The 20,832-nt window shown below is 34.8% G+C and overlaps 1 protein-coding gene across 1 annotated transcript in view; it reads left to right on the top strand.

Moving 5' to 3' along the window:
- Positions 1 to 20,832, top strand: part of MPDZ (multiple PDZ domain protein) — a 179,965-nt gene that overhangs the window by 23,721 nt on the left and 135,412 nt on the right. The window contains exon 3 of the mRNA XM_012665003.1: positions 11,942 to 12,108. Within this exon, the coding sequence (XP_012520457.1) occupies positions 11,942 to 12,108 (167 nt within the window). The remainder of the gene's footprint in view (positions 1 to 11,941; positions 12,109 to 20,832) is intronic.

Here is a 20,832-nt window from a genome sequence, read left to right as displayed (position 1 = left end):
ACAGGCGTGAGGCACCGCGCCCGGCCTGGTTTATTTTTTTAGTGGAGTTTGAAGTAAGAGCACTTTAATCCTCCTATGAATGGAATTTTCTAGCCGGAAATATTTTTATTAATTGTAAATATTGTTCACAGTTACTGTTGTTTCATTAATATAATGAAAACTACTTGTTTAGATCCCACATCCCTTTCTACAGTAGATCTATGTTTTGTTTGGTTGCAACCTGGTGGCTTCTCTCAGGCTCTGAGCAAAACAGAATGCTTGATATATGTTATTCACCCACCAGAGTAGGGGCTTCTCTATGCCTAGTTTTTCTGATGTAATTATTTATTCTGTCAGATTCTTAAGTAGCTTCGTGGGCCTATTAAACTTATCTTTGCTTGTAAGCTCCCTCAAATCTTTTTGGAAGTAGAGTGTTCAAATGAAGTGAAGAAGGGATGGCATTTTGTAAGCTGGGATCCCTGAGGGGTTGGATTGTTTAGGATGTGATGATAAGGTGCCATATTAAAGCAAGCTATAATAGTTAAGTGTGTTTGAATGGAGCAAACAGAGCCTCATACAAAGTGCCTCTGGCAAAATGGATATCAATGATTGTGATAGTAGGGATGTAGGGACCAATTACTCTGTTTCCCTTTCATTGGCTATATTGGATCTCCCAAGGAATGTCTGCCTCTCTTAATGTCAGTTGTATTCTATGTCCAGCAACTGTTTTTGCTCTCTCATAACTCTGGCTTGCATGTATCCCATTTTAGCTTTTTCATCCCTTACTCAGCCTTCTGCTTTCTCAACTTTTGCTCAACCAGTAATTGGCTTATTCTCTCAGTATTTCTTACCTTCCCAAGAGAGAGACTCTAATCCATTTCTACTTTTCAGGTCAGCATTAGATTGGCTTCCCTTGGGTAAGGAACCCAATCCTGGTTCCCTTGGTTATGGTTGGAGGAGAGGGGTGAAACATAGTGCATGATAGCATCTTCCTCGAAGGATTGGTGCTATGGGAAGGTTGAAATCTGTATTATCTTGGGCTGCCATAACAAATTACTTAGACTAGGTGGCTAAAACAACAGAAATTTATTCTTTCATGGTTTTGGAGTTTGAGAAGTCTAAGATCAAGGTCTGAAAGTGACAGGGTTTGGCTTCTGGTGAGGGCTGTCTTCCTGGCTTACAGACAGCTGCCTTCTTCCTGTGCCCTCACATGGCCTTTCTGTAGTGCTTGTTCTATATATATGAAAGAGAGAGAGAGAGAGAGAGAGAGAGAGAGAGAGAGAGAGAGAGAGAGAGAGATTTTTCTCTCTTTTGGTTTTCTACTAGATTAATTCTGTTGAATTAGGACCCCACCCTTATGATCCCATTTAACCTGAATAGTCTCCTAAAAGACTCCAGAATCATTCACATTAGGGATTAGGGCCTCAACATAGGAATTTTGGGGCAACACATTTCAGTCCAGAGCAGCGTAAGGTCCTATATCATAAGGTCCTATCACTCAGCCATTCAAACTCTTGATTAGAAAGGTATTTCTAGATATACCCTGACCATTCCTTTTAGTTTTATAATCCAATCAATAACTCAAGCAGGAAAGATGGGATCCATCCTAGACTCATCTTCCTTACCTCCACATTACTAGCTCATGTTACTTATAGCTCTTAATTAATTCTTGAATCTGTCTTCCATTTTCATTTATTTTCACTTTCATCTTTATTTTTGAAAATGCCTCTTACCTGGTCTCCTTATTCCCAGTTTCTCTTGATTTTTGTATGTTTTCCACACCATCACCAGAGTGATCTTTCTAAAACACAATCTGACCGTGCCACTCATTTTGCCAAAATAAATTGCAAATTAAATCTAAACTCTTTAAGAATGGTATATAGGGCCCTCAGTAATTTGGCTTTTACTCACATCCCCAGCCTTATCACCTGTCTTTCCTTTCCCTCAGCCTCAATCCAGGTACTGTATAAGGAACTGCTTGCGCTGCTCAGAAGGTAGTATGCGCTTCTGCCTTTATGTGGGGAGCTCTTTCATTACACCTTCTGCTTTGACTAGTTCCTACCTATTATTTAGGACTCTACGCAGGGGTCTGTGACTCCAGGAAGCTTTCTCTAACTACTGAGTTTGGGTTTGGTATCCTCTTTTATGTTCCTATATTTTAATTGTCTGTTTACTTCTTTTTCTTTCATTCCCTTGCATGTGAGCTCCCAGACAGTGTCCTCATTTCTCTCCAGTTCTGCCACCCTACCACGTACCAGTCATGTAGGCGCCCTGTGTATGTTTGCTGAATCAGTAAATTATAGAATTTGAGTTCTTTTCAAACCCCTTGGCCTCCTCTGCACTTTCACTTTATTTAGACAGGCAATTTATCTTATGGTTTTATAAAGAAAGGACAGGAATATCAGTCAACATTTGAAGTAGGTTGTAAAGGTTCTTGATACTTGGTTTTCTTTGACTTCATGAGCAAAATAGAGTTAATATATTTTATTATTGAAGAAATTTGGGAAGATTTATGCATGTCAACTTGAAAATAAAAATTGTGTTTATGAATGCATTTTCGATCAAAGCCTATAAAAGTGAGGGAGAAGTTTAGGAGAACAGATGCTAAGAAAAGGCTGAGGGTTTTTTGTTGGATGACTGTATGATGTTGCTGGGTGCTGTGACGTTTCTATGCTTTTGGAGCAATAGTTCAGTGATGTTTCCTCAAAGTAGGAATTATGACTGAAAGTGTAAGTATTGCTGTCATGGACAATTGAATTCACAACAATCTACCTGTAACTGACTACAACCGCACCTTTGTCTGCTAACTTCAGGTAGTGCGAAGGCAGCTATGAATGAAACAAATGCTAAATTTAAATGCAATAACAGATGCTGAGCAACTTTGACAATCTGCGAGCCATTGCAGCAAGCTCTTTTAATGTTGTGTTCCTTTTCCAGTCAGAATTGTTTAAGATAACTAGAAAATTGTATGCATTTGGGGCAGTTTCTCTTCATAGAGTTATTTTTAGCATAAAACATATTTTCACTTGTTGGTTGCCATATAATCTGCACCAGACAGAATGATTCATTTTATGTTTCCAACACTAATTCTCTACTACATAAAAGCTGTGCCTACACATTACTAGTACAACTTGTTGAAAAGTAAAGTGATTAGTCAATTAATCAGTTCCTGTTTCTAAATAACACCAAATATTCTGTTCGATTTTTATTCCCTACTGACACTAGTGTTATCAAACAGATGTTGGGAAATCATATGGTCGCAGGTAAAATCTTTAGAGATTTATTAAGAATTTGGCAACTCTGTCATTATATTAAAGTTTTACCGGAAGACTGAAGGCCTTAAATTAAAAATGATTTTGTAAATTTAATTTTTTTCTAGGCTAATACATACATAGTAGGGTTGCCAGATAAAATAACAGATGCCCAGTTACATTTGAATTGCAGATAAATAACAGATTAGTTTTTAGGATAAATGTGTCCCAAGTATTACATGGGACATACACTAAACAATTGTTCATTTATCTGAAATTAAAATTTAACTAGGCATCCTGTATTTTTATTTGATAAATATGGCAAGCCTATATTTAGATATAAAATTAAAAAAACACAAAAGAAATGCAGTGCAAAGTAAGTTTCTCTCATTTTCTTCAGCCCTGCCATATCCTGTTACTAGTGTCTTTGAAAAATGTGCAGAAAATCTATGCTTTTATAAACCTGTAGGGGGACTTTATACAAATAGTAGCAACATAATACTTTGTTCTCCTCCTCCTCCTCCTTTTTTAAAATAAAATTTGACAATATATTTCCTTGTTGTGATTTTTGCAAGACAATGTGGAAAATGCAGTGTAGTGTGATGGAGTTTAGGCTTTGAACTCAGGCACAGTAGGGTTCAAATCCAAGTTCTCCACTCACTAGCTGGGTGACCTTGAGTAAGACCTCAACCTCTTTTTCTTTGTTGTGTTATCTGGAAAATAGAAGAATGTACCAGGCACTGGAAGATACTCTGGGGAGCAAGATAGTCAGAGTCCTCACTCATGTGATGTTATCTGTGTAAACTGTTCTTGCCCAGTGCTATGGTGCCTAACAAATACTGAATTCGTTAGCCATTATTGATATGTCTTATAGTTCTGAGTGCCAAGCCTACTGAAAAAGATTTTAGGTTCAGTTATGACCAAATGGCGATATGGCTACAAGCAGAATACATGAATAGCAGCTTGAGGGGAACTAATATTTTCCGTACAATTTGAATACATTTGTTCCCCCCAACCCCAGAACATGTGGGATACATTCCAAGACCTCCAGTAGGTGCCTGAAACCATGATACTAACCCAATCCTATATATACAGGCATACTTTGTTTTATTGCACTTCCCTTTATCGTGCCTCACAGATACTACAGTTTTACAAATTGAAGGTTTGTGGCAACCCTGCATCAGGCAAGTCTGTTGGTGACATTTTTCCAAAAGCATGTGTTCACATTGTGTCTCTGTGTCACATTTTGGTAATTCTCACAATTTCAAGTTTTTCATTATTATTATAACTATTACAGTGATCTGCAATGAGTGATCTTTGGTGTTATGATTCTAATTGTTTTTGGGCAACACAAACCATACCCATGTGGCAAACTTAATTGATAAATGTGTGAGTTCTGACTGCCCCAATGAATGTTCTCCCTTCTTTCTCCCTTTCCTCAGGCCTCCTTATTTCTTGAGACATGACAATATTGAAATTAGGCCAGTTAATAACCCTACAATGGCCTCTAAGTGTTCAAGTTAAAGTAAGAGTCACACTTCGCTGACTTTCAATCTCAGTTAGAAATGATTAAGCTTAGTGAGGAAGGCATTTCTAAAGCTGAGATAGGCTAAAAGCTAAGCCTCTTGTGCCAGGTAGCTAAGTTGTGAATGCAAAGGAAAAGTTCTTAAAGGAAATTAAAAGTACTACTCCAGTGAACACATGAATGATCAGAAAGCAGAGTAACCTTATTGCTGCTGATAGGAAGAAAGTTGTAGTGGTCGGGATAGGAGATCCAACCAGCCACAACATTCCCTTAAGTCAAAGCCTAATCCAGAGCAAGGCCCTAAATCTCTTTAATTCTGTGAAGGCTGAGAGAGGCGAGGACGCTGCAAAAGAAGAGTTTGAAGCTGGCAGAAGTTGGTTCATGAAGTTTAAGGAAGGAAGCCGACTCTATGACATAAAAGTATAAAGTGGAGCAGCAAGTGCTGATACAGAGGCTGCAACAAGTTATCCAGAAGATCTAGCTGAGATAATTGAAGAAGGTGGCTACACTAAATAACAGATATTCAATGTAGACTAAACAGCCATGTATTAGAAGATATCATCTAGGACTTTTATAGCTAGAGAGGAAAAGTCAATGCCTGGATTCAAAGCTTCAAAAGAAAGGCTGACTCTCTTGTTAAGGGCTAATGCAGCTGGTGACTTGAAATTGAAGCCAATGCTTATTTACCGTTCCAAAAATCCTAAGGCTTTTAAGAATTATGCTATATCTACTCTTTCTGTGCTCTATAAATAGAACAACAAAGCCTAGATGACAGCACAAATATTTACGACATGGTTTACTGAATATTTTAATCCCATGTTTGAGACCTACTCATCAGAAAAAATTCCATTCAAACTATATTACTATGTGTACCTGTATGTACAAGGAGATTGATGTTGTTTTCATGCCTGCTAACACAATATCCATTCTGCAGCCCATGAATCAACTCATAATTTTGACATTCAAGTCTTACTATTTAAGAAATATTATATACATTTCATAAGGCTATAGGTGCCATAGATAGTGATTCCTCTGATGGATCTGGGTAAAGTCAGTGAAAAACCTTTTGGAAAGGATTCACTATTATAGATACCATTAAGAACATTCTTGATTTATGGGAGGGGATCAAAATAACAACATTAATAGAATTTTCCAATTTTGAGAGAAGTTCTACTGTCGGTAAAATGCTATCGAACAGCATTGTATGCTACAGAGAAATCTTTCACAAGAGGATGAGTCAATTAATGCAACAAACTTTATTGTTACTTTATTTTAAGAAATTGCCACAGCCATCCCAGCATCCATCAACTACCACCCTGATCAGTTAACAGGCAGCAACATGGGGCAAGCCCCTCCACCAACCAGCAAAAAGATTAAGACTTGTTGAAGGCTCAGGTGATTGTTTGCATTTTTTAGCAATGAAGTATTTTTTAATTAAGGTATATATGTTTCTTTTTTAGATACAGTGCCGTTGCACACTTAATACACTACAATATAGTGTAAATATATCTCTTATATGATTTGTGTGACTGTTGTGATATTTGCTTTATTGTGGTAGTCTGCAACTGAACCCAAAATATCTCTGAGGTATGCCTGTACTGTTTGTTCTTAAACAAACATACCTGTGATAAAGCTTAAGTTATAAATTAGACACAGTAAGGTATTAACAACAATAATTAATAATATAGAATAATTATAATAATATACTTTGTATTTTTAACTCATTCTGTTGAGGGATTTAGTACCTTGAAATGTAACAGCCATCTTTTTGAATGTACTTTGAATATTAATATAGAGAGTCTTACATTTTATTAAGGATTCTTCTTAAAATCTTGAAATTTAAGAGTGATTGTTTAAACATATATGAACATTATGTAAATGGTGAATATTACCGATCTTTCTTCATAGACTTACCAGTGATTTCTAAAATGCATGATTCTAACTTGTTCATACCTTCTGTGGACAGTTAGCTAATTCAAATGTCTATAGCAGTCTGTTCCATATCAGACTTTGTTCACTTTGGGTCCCTATTTCTTTCTTTAGTTTCATCTTATGTAGGGCACAGGCCGTTTGGCAATTTTGAACATTGGAACAGGGAAGAGAATCGTAACATAAATCTTCCTCCTATCAAGAGGCAGCATGTTGTAGAAATTAAATTGTGGATTCTGGAGCTAGACTGCCTGTGTTCAAATCCTGGCTCCATCACTTACTAGTGGTCTGACCTTAGACAAGTTGCTTATCTTTTCTGTGCCTTTGTTTCCTCATTTGTAAAGTGAGTAGATTGTGTGAGGGTTAAAGGACTTACTTGGAAAGATGTTTCTAGTAGTGCTGCGCATGTGGTAGATGCTGTGTGTTTGCTGTTGCTGTTTCTGCCCCAGCATTAGTGTCTCCTTGTTATCATATCCACAGCTCCTTTCTTCTCCTATTGCCCCTGTGATTTGTCGTCATCACTAGCAGCATGAATTTCCCAGAAAAAACCCTAAGAACCTGGCATTCTTCTGACAGGTTGGATCTTCTTTGTTGTACCCATTGGCTCCGACCTACTGTTGTCACCCAGGTATCCTTAGATTTCCAAATAGTGTGGAGATGGACAAAAAGGGAAGGGTGGTGGTGGGGTAGCAAAAGGTTGTCAAGGAGAATTCATGGCTGCAATTTGAAGAGAGTGGACTTAATTTCTCCATCTCAGAAATTCTGTGATTACAATGAGTTTGTTTATAATTAGAACTGAATCCTTGGTATAGTACTATAAGGCATAAAAAGGAACTTTTTTTTTTTTTTATGTGGTAGTTCTTGTCTCTTTGTTAGGGTTGTTAATGGTAAAATACCCTGACAACCTCAAAAAAACTGTACATTTATTTTAGGAACATCAGAATAGAGAAAAGAAAATGTGAAACTGTAATTTTTTTTTTTTTTTAATCACTGAAGTACAGGGGAGTAGAGCTCTCATCTGGGAGCTACTGTCAGTGACTTGTAGCTGAATTGGCTTTTTCTTTTTTATGTAACATTTATAAGAGTTTCTTGGGGGAAGAAAAAGTAATTCTATTTCAGAATAACTGACTTGTAGTTAAACTTTTGGACAATAATGTTTTTCTCAGCTGGGAACTGCCTACTCTGTACTTTCTCTGCAGACTCCTCATAAATCAGTGAGCTTCTAAATCCATAGGTTTCCCTGTCCCCCATCATGAGTACTGCCTATCTTTGTGAATCATAGGGGAAAGGGGATAGAGCTAAAATTTTTTGTGCATGCCAAGCACTCATGTGTGTAATTTTATCCTTTCATTCATTTGTAAACAGAGATCCAGATTCAGAAAAGATAAGTGACTTAACAAGGGCATATTGCTAATAAGTGGTCAAGTTGAAATTTAAATTCAGGTCATCAGACTCTCAAATCCATGTTTTTTCATTGTTATCATGCTTCCTCCTAGGCTATTTAGTTAAATACACCTTTGTAGAGCTGGGCTTCCTTATATTGGTATATCTTTACTTTTATTTTTTAATTGTCAGATATTAATTTTTTTTGAGGGTGGATACCTAATAGTAGGCTGTTTTATGAAAGAGTATTATATTTTCCTTGTAAATAAGAATAAAAAATATTACCAATTTATATTTCAGATGTCCCTGTGTTAGGCCTCATGAAACCAGGCAGTGTCTGGCATTGAATGCCTATCTATATGGACTCAACATTAATCCTGAACACACATTTCATAGTTATGAGTTATACTGTGAGCTGGAAATTGGGATACTTTATTTATCTTACTTAGCACAATATACCCAATGCCTAAGTTTATTTTCTAGGAAACTGAGGTTGAGATGATAGGCTCCTTGTTAAAGGCCACACTGCTATTTAAGTTTTAATTCCAGGTCAGAGCCAGTGCCCTCTTTTCTTTACACGAGGGGACTTTTTAAAACAAGTGCTAGTAGTTGAGCAATTCGACATTTAAAATGGAGTTGATGTTTTAAATAGTGTATTCTAAATTGGGATAAGGAAAGTCAATAAGTACTGTTCTCTGTTATTATACAGAGCTAATTGCAGGCATTGATGTTCTATGCATCTGCTCATCTACATCACATGCTTCCTTTTTTGCCAAATGTATTTTGTGTTAAAGAGGTAACAGGGCAACTTGCTCTTTCTCAGAGCAATACCCTGTTTCACCTTCCAGATGAAGATTGAGAATGTCTTGGAAGATTCCTTTTCTTCATTGAAGGAATGACTGAATGACTTCCTGATGACTTAGAGTTTTCTGTGAGGCAAAAAGGATAGATGGAACTAGGGTGATAATTGTGCAAAATTGTTGAGTAAAAAGTTTGAGGATGGGTTACTGATGTGGATGTTGGCAGTGCAGATCCGTATCGAATACTTCAAAGAGTCTAGTTAAGATTGCTGTAGAAAGATGAGATCTTTGTGGATTGAAAGAGCTGAGAAGATTCTTTTGAACAGGAAAGAGAACATTATAGTCAGGAGGGTATTTTGAAAACCTTTTAAAAACCTAATACAGTACTTTCTTTGATTCAATTTTTCATCCATGATTTAAAGTATTATCTTCCAGAAGTTCACCTGATGCTTGTGTGTCACAATCCATTTCTAATTGGTATGTGTGTTTGTCTCCCCAGTTAAGACTGAGAGCCTTTGAGGGTAGGATCTCATATTCTACATTTTATATTTTTGGCCACAGAATTTCTTATGCAGAGTCAAGTAAGCTCCTTATTCTGTGGTTAAGGATCTGTAAGTGAATCCAAGATTATATAGCATTCCGCACTGAAAAACTCTTAAGGAAATATGTTGGAAACTTCTACTGTCTTATTGGGGACATTTCCAAAGTATCTAAGCGGGACAAAATGGAATAATGAAGAAGCCAGTATTAGGGTACCTTGAGTGGAGCAGTGTTGACTACAAATCCTAATAAAGATTTTCAACTTAAAAAAAAAACAACAGAATGTATGCCTTTTATCTTACTATGCAAGTATTATAGGCAAATACATATAAAATAATTTTGAATAAGTTTTAAAATGATTACTTTTTTGCCTGTGAAGAGAACTATCTTAAGTTAAATCAGCAAGATTTTAATGGTCAAAAGAATTATAGTAGTATCAAGTGCTTTTTAGAGTATTTAGTTTTAAAATACAATTATAAAGTTCTGAAAAACATAACCATTTCATTCTATTTCTTTTCTCCTCAGAGTTCCTCTTCAATTGCTGTTTTTAATCATTGTAGAGAAGAACACTGAACTTTGAAAAAATGTTGGAAACCATTGGTAAGACTTATTCCTTTCTGCCTACCTTTATAAGAATTGAAACTCCTTCCATTGGGATCTTTGATATATTATATTATGTTATAATATAATATTTTCTACATGGCAATATTCTGTCTATAGTAACTTAGATTTTAAAAGTCTTTACCACTAGCATTGTACTAGGGTTATATGCGTCTGTATTGGGACAGTTGCATCTGAAGTATATGAAAAACACATCATTTGTAAGCAAAAGTTAAAACATATGAGATACTCTTCTAATTATGGATTTTTAATAAAGCTTAATATAAGCCCAATTCTGATTTATGAACTCAATTCTGGTTGATGTTTGTTTCTGGATAACACCTGAAAGTTTAACAGTATTTTTAATAGTATTTTTAATAGTATTTTTAATACTGACAGTAGATTATTACTTTTATTTGTGGCAGGTCAAGAACTACGGAGCTCTTGCTCTTAACTGATAAAAAGAACAATAATACTTAGGCTGACAAACTTCATTTAAGGCAGTTTAATTTCTACTTGAGAAAATTTAGATTGAAATATCCAAATTTCCTAGACTCATGTGTTCATCTTTTTACCCCACTACTCTTTAGAGAAACCAGTTTGCAGAACCATTATATTTACAGGTATATCAGGTATGTTCCATACCTGCAATCATCGGGCAGTCCAGGCCCTTACCTATTCCTGGTAACTCTTTGGGTAGGACTAATGGAAAGTGTCTGGATTTCACTCTGGCACCTTGATGATTATGGCTGATACCTTTACAGCTTGCTGTTATGAGGCGTAGGGTGAGAGTCAGTGGCAGTGAAGGGAGAAGGAGCTGTTTTGTGATCATGGAGATTATTACTGTGACTTTTTTTCGTTTTTTCGTGGCACTCTGCTGGTAATGAAAATTCAGGGATGTCCATTTCATTCATTCTCCATATTAAACTCAGGAGGCATACTGTAAAGACTACTAGTCCACATAGGAATGTTCCTTATAAGAAAGTAGAAAGGAAAAGGGACACAGAATGATTTAAACCCTTATTTTCTTGTCTTTGTTATCTATAACTGAGTTGCATACCTTCCAATAATTGACATGGGAATTAATATTAGATTTGTATTCTGAGATAACATGGGAAATATGACCCAGCATAAAATTCTCATGTGTATTTTTATCATTATTTGCTTTTAAAATTATGCATATGAGTAAATATTGTTCATGTCAATTTGTGTGTATGTGAACTCATGATCAACATCAATTTGTGTTTTAATTACCCCTTTTTTGTGCAATTTCAGCTTTGATACTATAGAAAGTATCTCTGGTGATGATTCCTGCTTTTTTTTATTTGCCCCACACCCTTTTACTCCCCTGATTTTTTTTAATTACTGTGATGTGACAAATATATTTTAATAGATACATTTGTTTCCACCATGAATCTATTAGGACACGTACCTGAATAATCTCCCTTTAAAAAAAATTTGGCTTCATTTAGAAAGTATAAGTGTACATGTGTATTTATATGTATGTGTTTCAGGGAGATATTTTTAACTATTATTTGTGGTAGTTTCATTGTCTGGTGGAAGTATGCACATAAGATGCAAGGACTATTAGGACACACTTATTCAAAATATTTACTTTTGCGACTTTGTGCCTGATTCGTAAAGTACTCAATAATTATTTGAATTAGATTGGTTTGAAGCATATGTAAGTATGCTGTTTGCTATTCAATTTTGGGGAAAGACATTTAAAATATTAAAACTTACTCTATTTTATATTTTTTGTACCTTTGTATTAAAAAACTTACCTTTTTTTTACAATTTTTTATTGAATTAAAAAGAGACAATTTTATATACTTGAAAAGAATAGTTTTAGGATTTCTACAAGATGGAGTCTTCATAGGCTGGACATGTGTCCTTTGAATCCCATTATTGACTAATGCTGCTCTTTGGTATAGACAAAAATCGGGCCTTACAGGCAGCAGAGCGCTTGCAAACCAAGCTGCGTGAACGTGGGGATGTAGCAAATGAAGACAAACTGAGCCTTCTGAAGTCAGTCCTGCAGAGTCCTCTCTTCAGTCAGATTCTGAACCTTCAGACTTCTGTACAGCAGCTGAAAGACCAGGTAGGGCATTATGCATCCAAGCAGGCATTCACGGCATGACATAGATCTCGTGAAAGACTTGCATTTTTCTGAAAGGCTGATTTTTCTATGTGTTAATGAATAGTTAATGAAGTCATTTAAACCTCCAAACGAGACATTCAGATTCACTGTGACTTTTTTCCTTCTAGTTATTTTTGTAATGGTTGTTGCTGTATATTGTAGATGATATGACATTGTGTTGAAAGCTGTGTGGATGCCGAAGAATGAATTCCTACAAGAGAAGGGGATGATAAAAATATGTTTAGGGTAGAAGGCTGTAGACTTGGTTTCCATCATCCCTAAGGCCCATTGTTCATGTGATCTGCTTATTGAGATTCAGACATTCAGTACACTTATAAGATTTCAGATAAGCCTGGATTTGCATGTGTAATCATGTGTATGAGAAAGGGAAATCACCTCTATTTTGACAGTAAAAGGAATAATTACATTGTCATCAGTTAAAGGAATTGCAGTTCTCACTTCTTAAAAGAGTGTAAGTAGCAATTGCTTCCATGACAGCGTCAGATGGTGATAAACATTAGAACTTCTAAATGTAACACAGTGTTTTTTTCTGTAAAAATTATGAGCATTAAAAAGCCTTAGCATTTATGTTAAAATTGAAACATATCACAATGACAGAATGAAAATTGAAGTCAGATGTTCTTTGAACTTATTAAATTTAATAATAATTTCTCAGGTTTTAAAAAAATATTTTTAAAAGGATTGTTATCTTTACAAGATTTGAAGTCAAGCTAATTATGCCTCAGTCCAAGTTAGTTCTCATTCTAATATTTTTAGCATTAATTTAATGGTTATAGATGACTTGCTAGCAAATATTTTGCCTTAAAAGGTTAAAAATGAAATTTAAAGACTAGTTTCATAATTTAGTGAAAGAACAGCTTTAATTAAAAATTAAAAATCCCTAAAAAATGTGCCTAATGCAAAAGAACAAATAATAGTAATAGAGAAGGAATTTGTTTATGTCATGTAACTTCTTAATCTAGATATTTTGTAGCAAAAAAAGTGAATCAAGAAGAATCTTCCAAAATGTTTTTAATAGTAGATTTCTATTTAATGATTTTAAAGGCATGATCATGAATTTAAAAATTTATCATGTTTTTGTTATATGTAGTTGTGTTTGTCCCCTTTGCAAGTTATTGAAAAGGTTGGTTTTTGACACTGATTTTCAGAATGGATTGGCAAGCTTTTGGAGAAACAAATATCCTGAATAGAAGCATAATCATGATGTGGAAATTCATCTGCTTTTTCAAAAGTATAAAGAGGTTGAACAGATATCTCCTCCCTTTATTATATTATGTGAAAGTATGGTTAGGGTGGGAGGAAAAGTTGAAACAAAAAGAGGACTAGCAAATATATTGGGAAACACCACTAGGCAAGTGAGATAACTGTTGAAATTTCCCTTCTAGCCAGCCATATGCAAGGGGAATAATGTTTGTGCATACTGCTTCTCATGAAAGGCAGGGACAAATGGGCCTGCTTGTTGAGCTTGTTTTACCATTTCCACATGGAGGTAGGATATGGGCTCTAAGACTATTTGGGTTCCCTGTGATTCAGATGAAACCTACTTATAAATCTGTTGGGCCTGCAACTAAGCAAAGTATGATCTTACTGTTTTATTAATGACAGACACTAATATATTTCAAGACTAGGTATGTCGTGAGATCTGTGAATTCTATAGGCAAGTCTTACATGTTTTTGGCCTTGAGACTCCTTGGTCACTCTTCATATAGAGGGGAAAACTAACACTGCAAGAGACCAAGGAAAACATCTAGTTTATACCCTGTAGGTTACAGTGGCTTAGAGAGGTTAAATTACTTCTTTGTGAGAGTAGAGCCAGAACTAGAACTCAGTTTTCTTGGCTCACAAAGCATGGCCCTTTCCCTTTTTTGACTCTGCAGTCTATCTTACATCAGAAACTTGGTCCCTAAATGCCAAGAGTTTCATTTTGTTTGAAACCGTTGATAACTTCTTACATTTTCTGTGACTCTTCATTTTATTCATTCATTCATTCCTTCCTTCATGCCTCTTTGTATTTCTTTTTAGAGACAGGGTCTCATTCTGTTGCCTAGGCTGGAGTGCAGTTGCCCACCGTAGCTCACTGCAGCCTTGAACTCCTGGACTCAAGAAAACCTCCTACCTCAGTCTCCGGAGTAGCTGGGACCATAGGCATGCACCACCACATCCAGCTAATTTTTTTTTCTTATTATTTGGGAAACAGAATCTCGCTATGTTGCCCAGGCTTGTCTTGAACTCCTGGCCTCAGCAACCATCCTGACTCAGCTTCTGGAGTTGCTGGGATTATGAGCCTCGGCACCCGGCTTGATTTTTCATTTTAATCTCCATACTTTACTAATTCCATTGCATTTGTTTACCAGTTTTTTTCCTTGTGTGACTAGAGTAAAAATTTAAAAACTTGTATTATTTTCTATTTTAAAATCTAAATGTAAATATTCTAGACTTTATCGTGTCATATATAAATTTTCTATGTAGTTTACCAACTGTTAACCTATTAATATTTATAATTTAATAATTAATTAATGCACCTAATGAATGAAATTTGTTTCATGCTTTTAAACCAGTGGCTACACAAATCTGACCAATAGCTAGCTCATATTTATTACCTTATACCTTATACTTTATATGTTTTCAGATGTATAATTTTATATGCATGACAGGTGCAAGTTACTATCTTTATCTTTTTTACTCTTACTAGAAGATTTAATCCTCTGATTCTTCCCCTACATCATTCTCCTTTCTTGTAGAGAAGCAAAAGGAGTGAAAATTGAAAAGCCTGAGGTATATGCAGCATGTTGGAGAACATGATCATATTGTTGCATTAATGACAGATGCTGACATGCCATGTTGAATTAAGCCTACAATTTTTTTCCCCTCAGATCCTTCTCATTACTTCTATTCAGTAATGTTTAATTTTTCCAATTTGCTTCTTTAGCATTAAGACTACCCTTAGAAATCAAACTGTTTCCCTTTGGCAAATTAAGCACTTGACAGGTGTGTAACTGAGAGGGCAAAAAAGCCATGCCCTGAAGGGATGTGCTATTTAAATATTGTCAAAAATATTAACAGGTCTGAGAGTATAATTGATGCCTCTGTTTAACTCTGCCACATTGTGTATTGTTCTAACCGCCAGCTAAAAGGATGTGTGCCATTAAACCTGAATAATCACTAATAGCTCCAGTTCATTTCCTATTGCATGATTCCTGTTTAAGTGAAAAGAAAAAAAGAACCGTGACTGTGTGTCAATGATCTGTCAAATGCAAATTCTCAAGTAGTGTCCTCACTGTCACCTAGTCATCACAGCTAATAACTACAGGGCTTAATGCGTATTCATGACAAAAATCCAGCTATTGTGGGGGAAATAAACATGTTAGCAGTTTAATAATAGAAACTTGTCAGCCTTGCGGATATTGGATTTGCATATTTATTCTATGAAGTTTCTCCAGTCCAGTATAGGTGGATGCTACTTTCCTGATTAATTAATTCCCTTGCCTTAAGAATTGACCACAGGCACTAAATTAGTCTTTTTACCAGGAATTATCTGTAGGAAACAGTGAATTAAGATTATTAATTTCAATAGAAATTTAGGGCTCAAACTTAAAAATTGACATTGCTAAGATTATTTTTAAGGTTATGGAAGCAGAGACTAGTTCTCTAAGATGGATGAAATAATGTGGATAACTCAAGTTATAAGGTGCTTATATGGCAAATAAGCCTTGGAGCACAGAATATTCTGGACTCTCCTTGTTAATGATCTCCGGCCTTTTTGGAGTGTGACATTCTATTGTTTTGTTGTTGGTGTGTATTTAACATTTTCATGTTTCTAGTTCATTCACCTTCCTCCCCAAAAGTGTTGGTTTATGCACTTATCATTTAAATGCTTAAGGTATAGGTACATAAAATTAAGGCAGATTTTTCTTTGGAAATTTTATGACATCTCTTGAAATAACTGGAGAGATGTTGGGTTAACATAGAATCAGGGTTGGAAATTACTATTTAGTATTGATGAGAGTAATTAGATCCATTTAAAAAATCTGTATTCTTCAAATGCAATCTTCATGGTATAAAATTTTTGTTTTATATTTCAGTGTTGGTGTGCTTTACCTGATTACATTCCAAAAAGAATTTGAAACAACTTCTGATGGTAAAACTTATTAAATGATGGATAATTCATAGGTAACTCTAAATGAAAACCCAATAAAAATATCACAGAACTACATATAACAAGGACCTTGGATTACTAAAATTGAGTATTCATTTAATTTCAGTTTTCTAGGAACAAAGGCAAAAAAAAAAAAAAAGAACTGAAAGATCATGTATCATTCAGTGTGGGACATTATTCAGTGAATCAGTTTTCCACTGGCCATGGGAAATCTCATGGACGTTTCTATAAAAGGCTTGTATGCATTCATTAATAAACTTTGTTGAACACCTAAAATCAATAAAAATACAATTAATAATAAGGTGGAGGTTCTCACTATCTAGAGGGGAAAACAGAACACCAGGGGAAAATAAAAGAAGGTGAATGGTAAAAGAGGAAGGAATGACTAACTTTGAGTAGAAGAAAACTATAGGAGGCAACAGTGTGTAAGATGGGTCTTGAAAAATGAGTAGGAGTTTTCTGCAGAGATGGGGGAAATTATTTCAGATAGAGGGAGCAATGTTTACAAGGTTCCAGAGCAGTTGTCAGCAGAGAGTAATTTTATACTCTCCTTCCCCAAGGGACACTTGGTAATGTCTGGAGTCAGTTTTGATTGTCATAATTTGGGGGTAGGGGAACTGCTACTGGCATATAATGGGTAGAGTTCAGGGATGCTGCTAAGATCCTGCAATGCACAGTAAAGCCACCCACAACAAAGAGTTATTGGGTTTATAATGTCTGCATTGCTGAGATTGAAAAACTCTGGTACAGAGCCACGTACAGACCTATGTCATAAAAGCAATAGATTATATGAGGGGTATTGGCAGGAGAGGGAACTATGGAGCCAGATTGTGAAGGACCTATTAGGTAAGGCATTTGTTTATTTTTTTATCATCTTTGTTCTTTTACATTCAGTTTTTTTTGGGAAATTGTATCAACTTTATATTCTAACCTTTCTATTAAATATAATATTTTAGCAATCATTTTGTTTTATTTTTTATTTCTCTACATTCCATTTATTGTGGTAAGAAACACATAAAACAAGGGAATGGTTTTAATGATATTTTGATGAGTACAATCTTTGATTACATTTGTAAAATACACAAATTGTTTTTCAAAGGAATACTTCATTCATTTTCCTAATACGAAATATATAGCATCACATGCTAATTTAATAATGTCTTTTCTGCTGAAGGGTATGTGAGGTAATGTATACCGCGTGTGTGCATACACACACACATATATATTTTTTATGCTCTATCTTAAAACAGAAGCAAATTTTGGAAAGTCTAAAGATACAGGTAGTCAATGTGTACTTCAGAGGTTCGGTTTTAAATATTTGAGGTAAGTAAGGGATATTAGCTGGAACACTATCCTGGGGCAGGTCTGAAGAGTCTTTATTATGTAGATACAGATTCATAAGACTGCTAAATCAAGTTCATGGCCAGATTGTTGAGGTATTCTGCTTTTTAGTAGCAGCATCAGCAGCTTGGAAAAATTTTTTTACATTTATTATTTTTAGATTGATGGAAAGATGAAAAATTTTGGTAACTGTACATTTTGTTGCTGTATTTTGGATTTGATAATCAGAAAGATGCTGTTTTGTGTGATTCACATCGTAAAGAGCAGAAATGCTTGTTTCCCCAGCTTCATTACTTATATAAATGACAAAAACGTGACCCTCTCCCTATGGTTTCTAATTTGAGACTGAAGGGAAGATGATTCATCTCAGGTTTGCTATCAGTAAAGGGGAAATGACTACTGTCTCCCAAGAATGTCTAGGTTAAATTATGACTTGGTGTTGGTGAGGGGAGGGAGGACAGAAAGAAATATGCTTTGATTACATTAACAGGAATTATCTAAAAATGGAATGGAATTCTTCCCAGTTGATGTTGTTTATGAAAATGAAAAGGATTTTTCTTACCCCCGAAATGGTTTTACTTTTATGATAGCGCATTGTAGCTGCCCAACAAGAAAATATCCATTTCTTGAGACTCTAATGTATATTATCTAGGAGAAGTTAAAAGAGAAGGAGTGATTCTTATGTTTTCACATTTACCATAAAGTTTATTTACTGTAGGAATTTCAAATACTTTATTTTTGGTACAATAACAGCTTTTAAATGTTTGTTCCTTTAACTAAAAGTTTGTAAATATAGAGCCATTGAAGGGACTAAAATTTTTGTTTTACCGTGGGCAAGAAGGCACTGTTCAAGCTTTTTATACAGTGCTGGATTAAAATGCAACACCATCTTGCTATTGGGTATGCATGTGTGTCTAAAACAGCAAATGGTGATAATTGTATGGTATTTTTATGACAATGTTAAATGGTCTTTGGAGAAGAAGGGAAAAATGTGAAAAAATTTACTGTGTATAACCTAAAGGAGTTTTTTAAACCCAAGAATTTAAGAACAATAGAGATTTTTTACATTTGAAGCTATAACTACAAGTTACCTCTAAGAAGCTCTATGCGCTGTGGACTTGGCCTCACTTAGCTAGTCCATCAGTTCTATAAGTTTAACCTGGACCACACAATTGTTTATTGGTAGACTTATGAACATTCAGGTCTGTCTGTCCCTGAAGTCAGTACGTTTTTTTACTTTTAATTTATACCCTTTCTGAACCCTTAATTCTCTAAAGAAACAACTAAGATGAAGAAACAGTTAATAAGCTGGGCAGGGTGGCTTGGGAGGCTGAGGTGAGAGGATCACTTGAGCCCAGACTGGGCAACATAGGGAGAACCCTGCATCTTAAAAAAAACCCCACAATAACAACAGCAACAAAAAAAACCAGTTAATAGCATTCCTGAAGAAAAATACACTTAAGCTAAACGTTATCTAAACTAAAACCAGGTTAAAATTAAAGTTAAAATTTGCCATGTCCCACAAATTTGCCCTCCAAATTTTAATCAGAGATTCTTTTTAACATAAACCACAACTTTAATTCTGGTTTTATTTAAAATTATGCTACACTTTAAAGTAAATGACCTGGATAAAGATAACAGTGGAATGGAGAGACAGTGTGTCAAAATAACATCAATCTTCATGTGTTATACTTGTCCATAAGGATTTATTTTATTTTCATTGTAAACAGTGAATCACTTTTATTTGTCTTCCGGAAATAGGGACTGAAAGGAAAAACACTGCAAAAAATTCTAACATGTTGTTTGTCTAAATTTTCTATTTTTAAATTGCTTACTTACTATTTGTGTTGGTATTTCAAATAGATTAATTTACTTAATTTTGATACATTCTCTGCTTTTAGGAAGAAAATTCGAGCATACTTTGATAAGAATATTATTTTGGGGCAAGTTATACTCCTTAAATTTTTTTCTCTTGGAAGTTTGGGTAAGGAAACACAGAATTGTTGAGATTTAAATAAAGAAAAGACATTCTGTAAATACGCATAAACACACATGCCTAGACTGTGGTATATATGCTGTGCTCTACTTGCCATTTGTTCTTAACAAGCATAAAAAAGAACTTTAGAATTAATTATATTTCAGGTTTATTTGAAGTCTATTTACAACTTGTGGGATAAAATTCATGTCATATCCATCTTTGAATACTTTCTACCTTATAGATACTTTACTCAAGCTCAAAAATGATCACTTAATAAATGAATATGTGAGTATTCTTGAATATTCAAAGCTGTGCATTAATTATTTATCTTTTCTTACCAGAAAAGTAATTTTTAACATAAACACATAAACCCAAATAACTAAAGTTACTTTGGAGACCTTATATTTTCTCTTAGTAACTATTGTAATACATTGAAAAGTTACATCACTTATCGTTATCATAGCAATTAACATGTATTAAATTCTTATGATATGCCAGGAACGATTCTAGTTATAGTTACTGGTTTCCTCATTACAGCTATGCTATAAAGTAGAAAATGCAATTTCTTTATCACATGGATAGGTAAATAGAGGCACAGAGAGGTTAAGTAGTGGAGCTAGTATTTGAACCCAGGAATACTGATTCCAGAGCCCAGGTCTTAATCGTACTGCTCTATGTTGTTCGTTTTATTGTCTTCTTAAATAATATGATGAATATAATTTAAGAATTTCCTGGTGATTTGAGGGTTTTTTTTATGATTATCTGATCTCAGATTGTGACAATGTGGTCTGGTAGTATTTGGATACAGACATGGCCCAGATTTGTATTCTGGTGCTGATACTTGTAAGTAGGCGATGTGAAGTAAGAGTTTATTCTTAAGATGAATATGTATTTTTTATATATATAATCTTCACTGAGACTTTTTTCCCTTTAGTTGTAAAATGAGAACTAAATAAAATTGATATTAATATATTAATGAAAGATTTAAAGCATAAGCCTAGTGCTTTACCACCACTCAGTAAATATTAGTTCTCTCTCTCTCCTGTTGCTTTTCCTTCTTACTAAAACTTAATATATTAAGGCAGCAGTTCTCAAACATTTTGGTTTTATGACCAGTTTACACTCTTAAATTTATGAAGGACTGGAGAGAGCTCTTGTTTATGTGCTTTTATCTATCAGTATTTACCTA

The sequence above is a fragment of the Propithecus coquereli genome, unplaced genomic scaffold, assembly GCF_000956105.1.
Source record: "Propithecus coquereli isolate 6110/MARCELLA unplaced genomic scaffold, Pcoq_1.0 Scaffold95, whole genome shotgun sequence".
Lineage (NCBI taxonomy): Eukaryota > Metazoa > Chordata > Mammalia > Primates > Indriidae > Propithecus > Propithecus coquereli.
The sequence above is the reverse complement of the archived record's forward strand: the minus strand, read 5'-3'. Positions and strand labels throughout refer to the sequence as shown.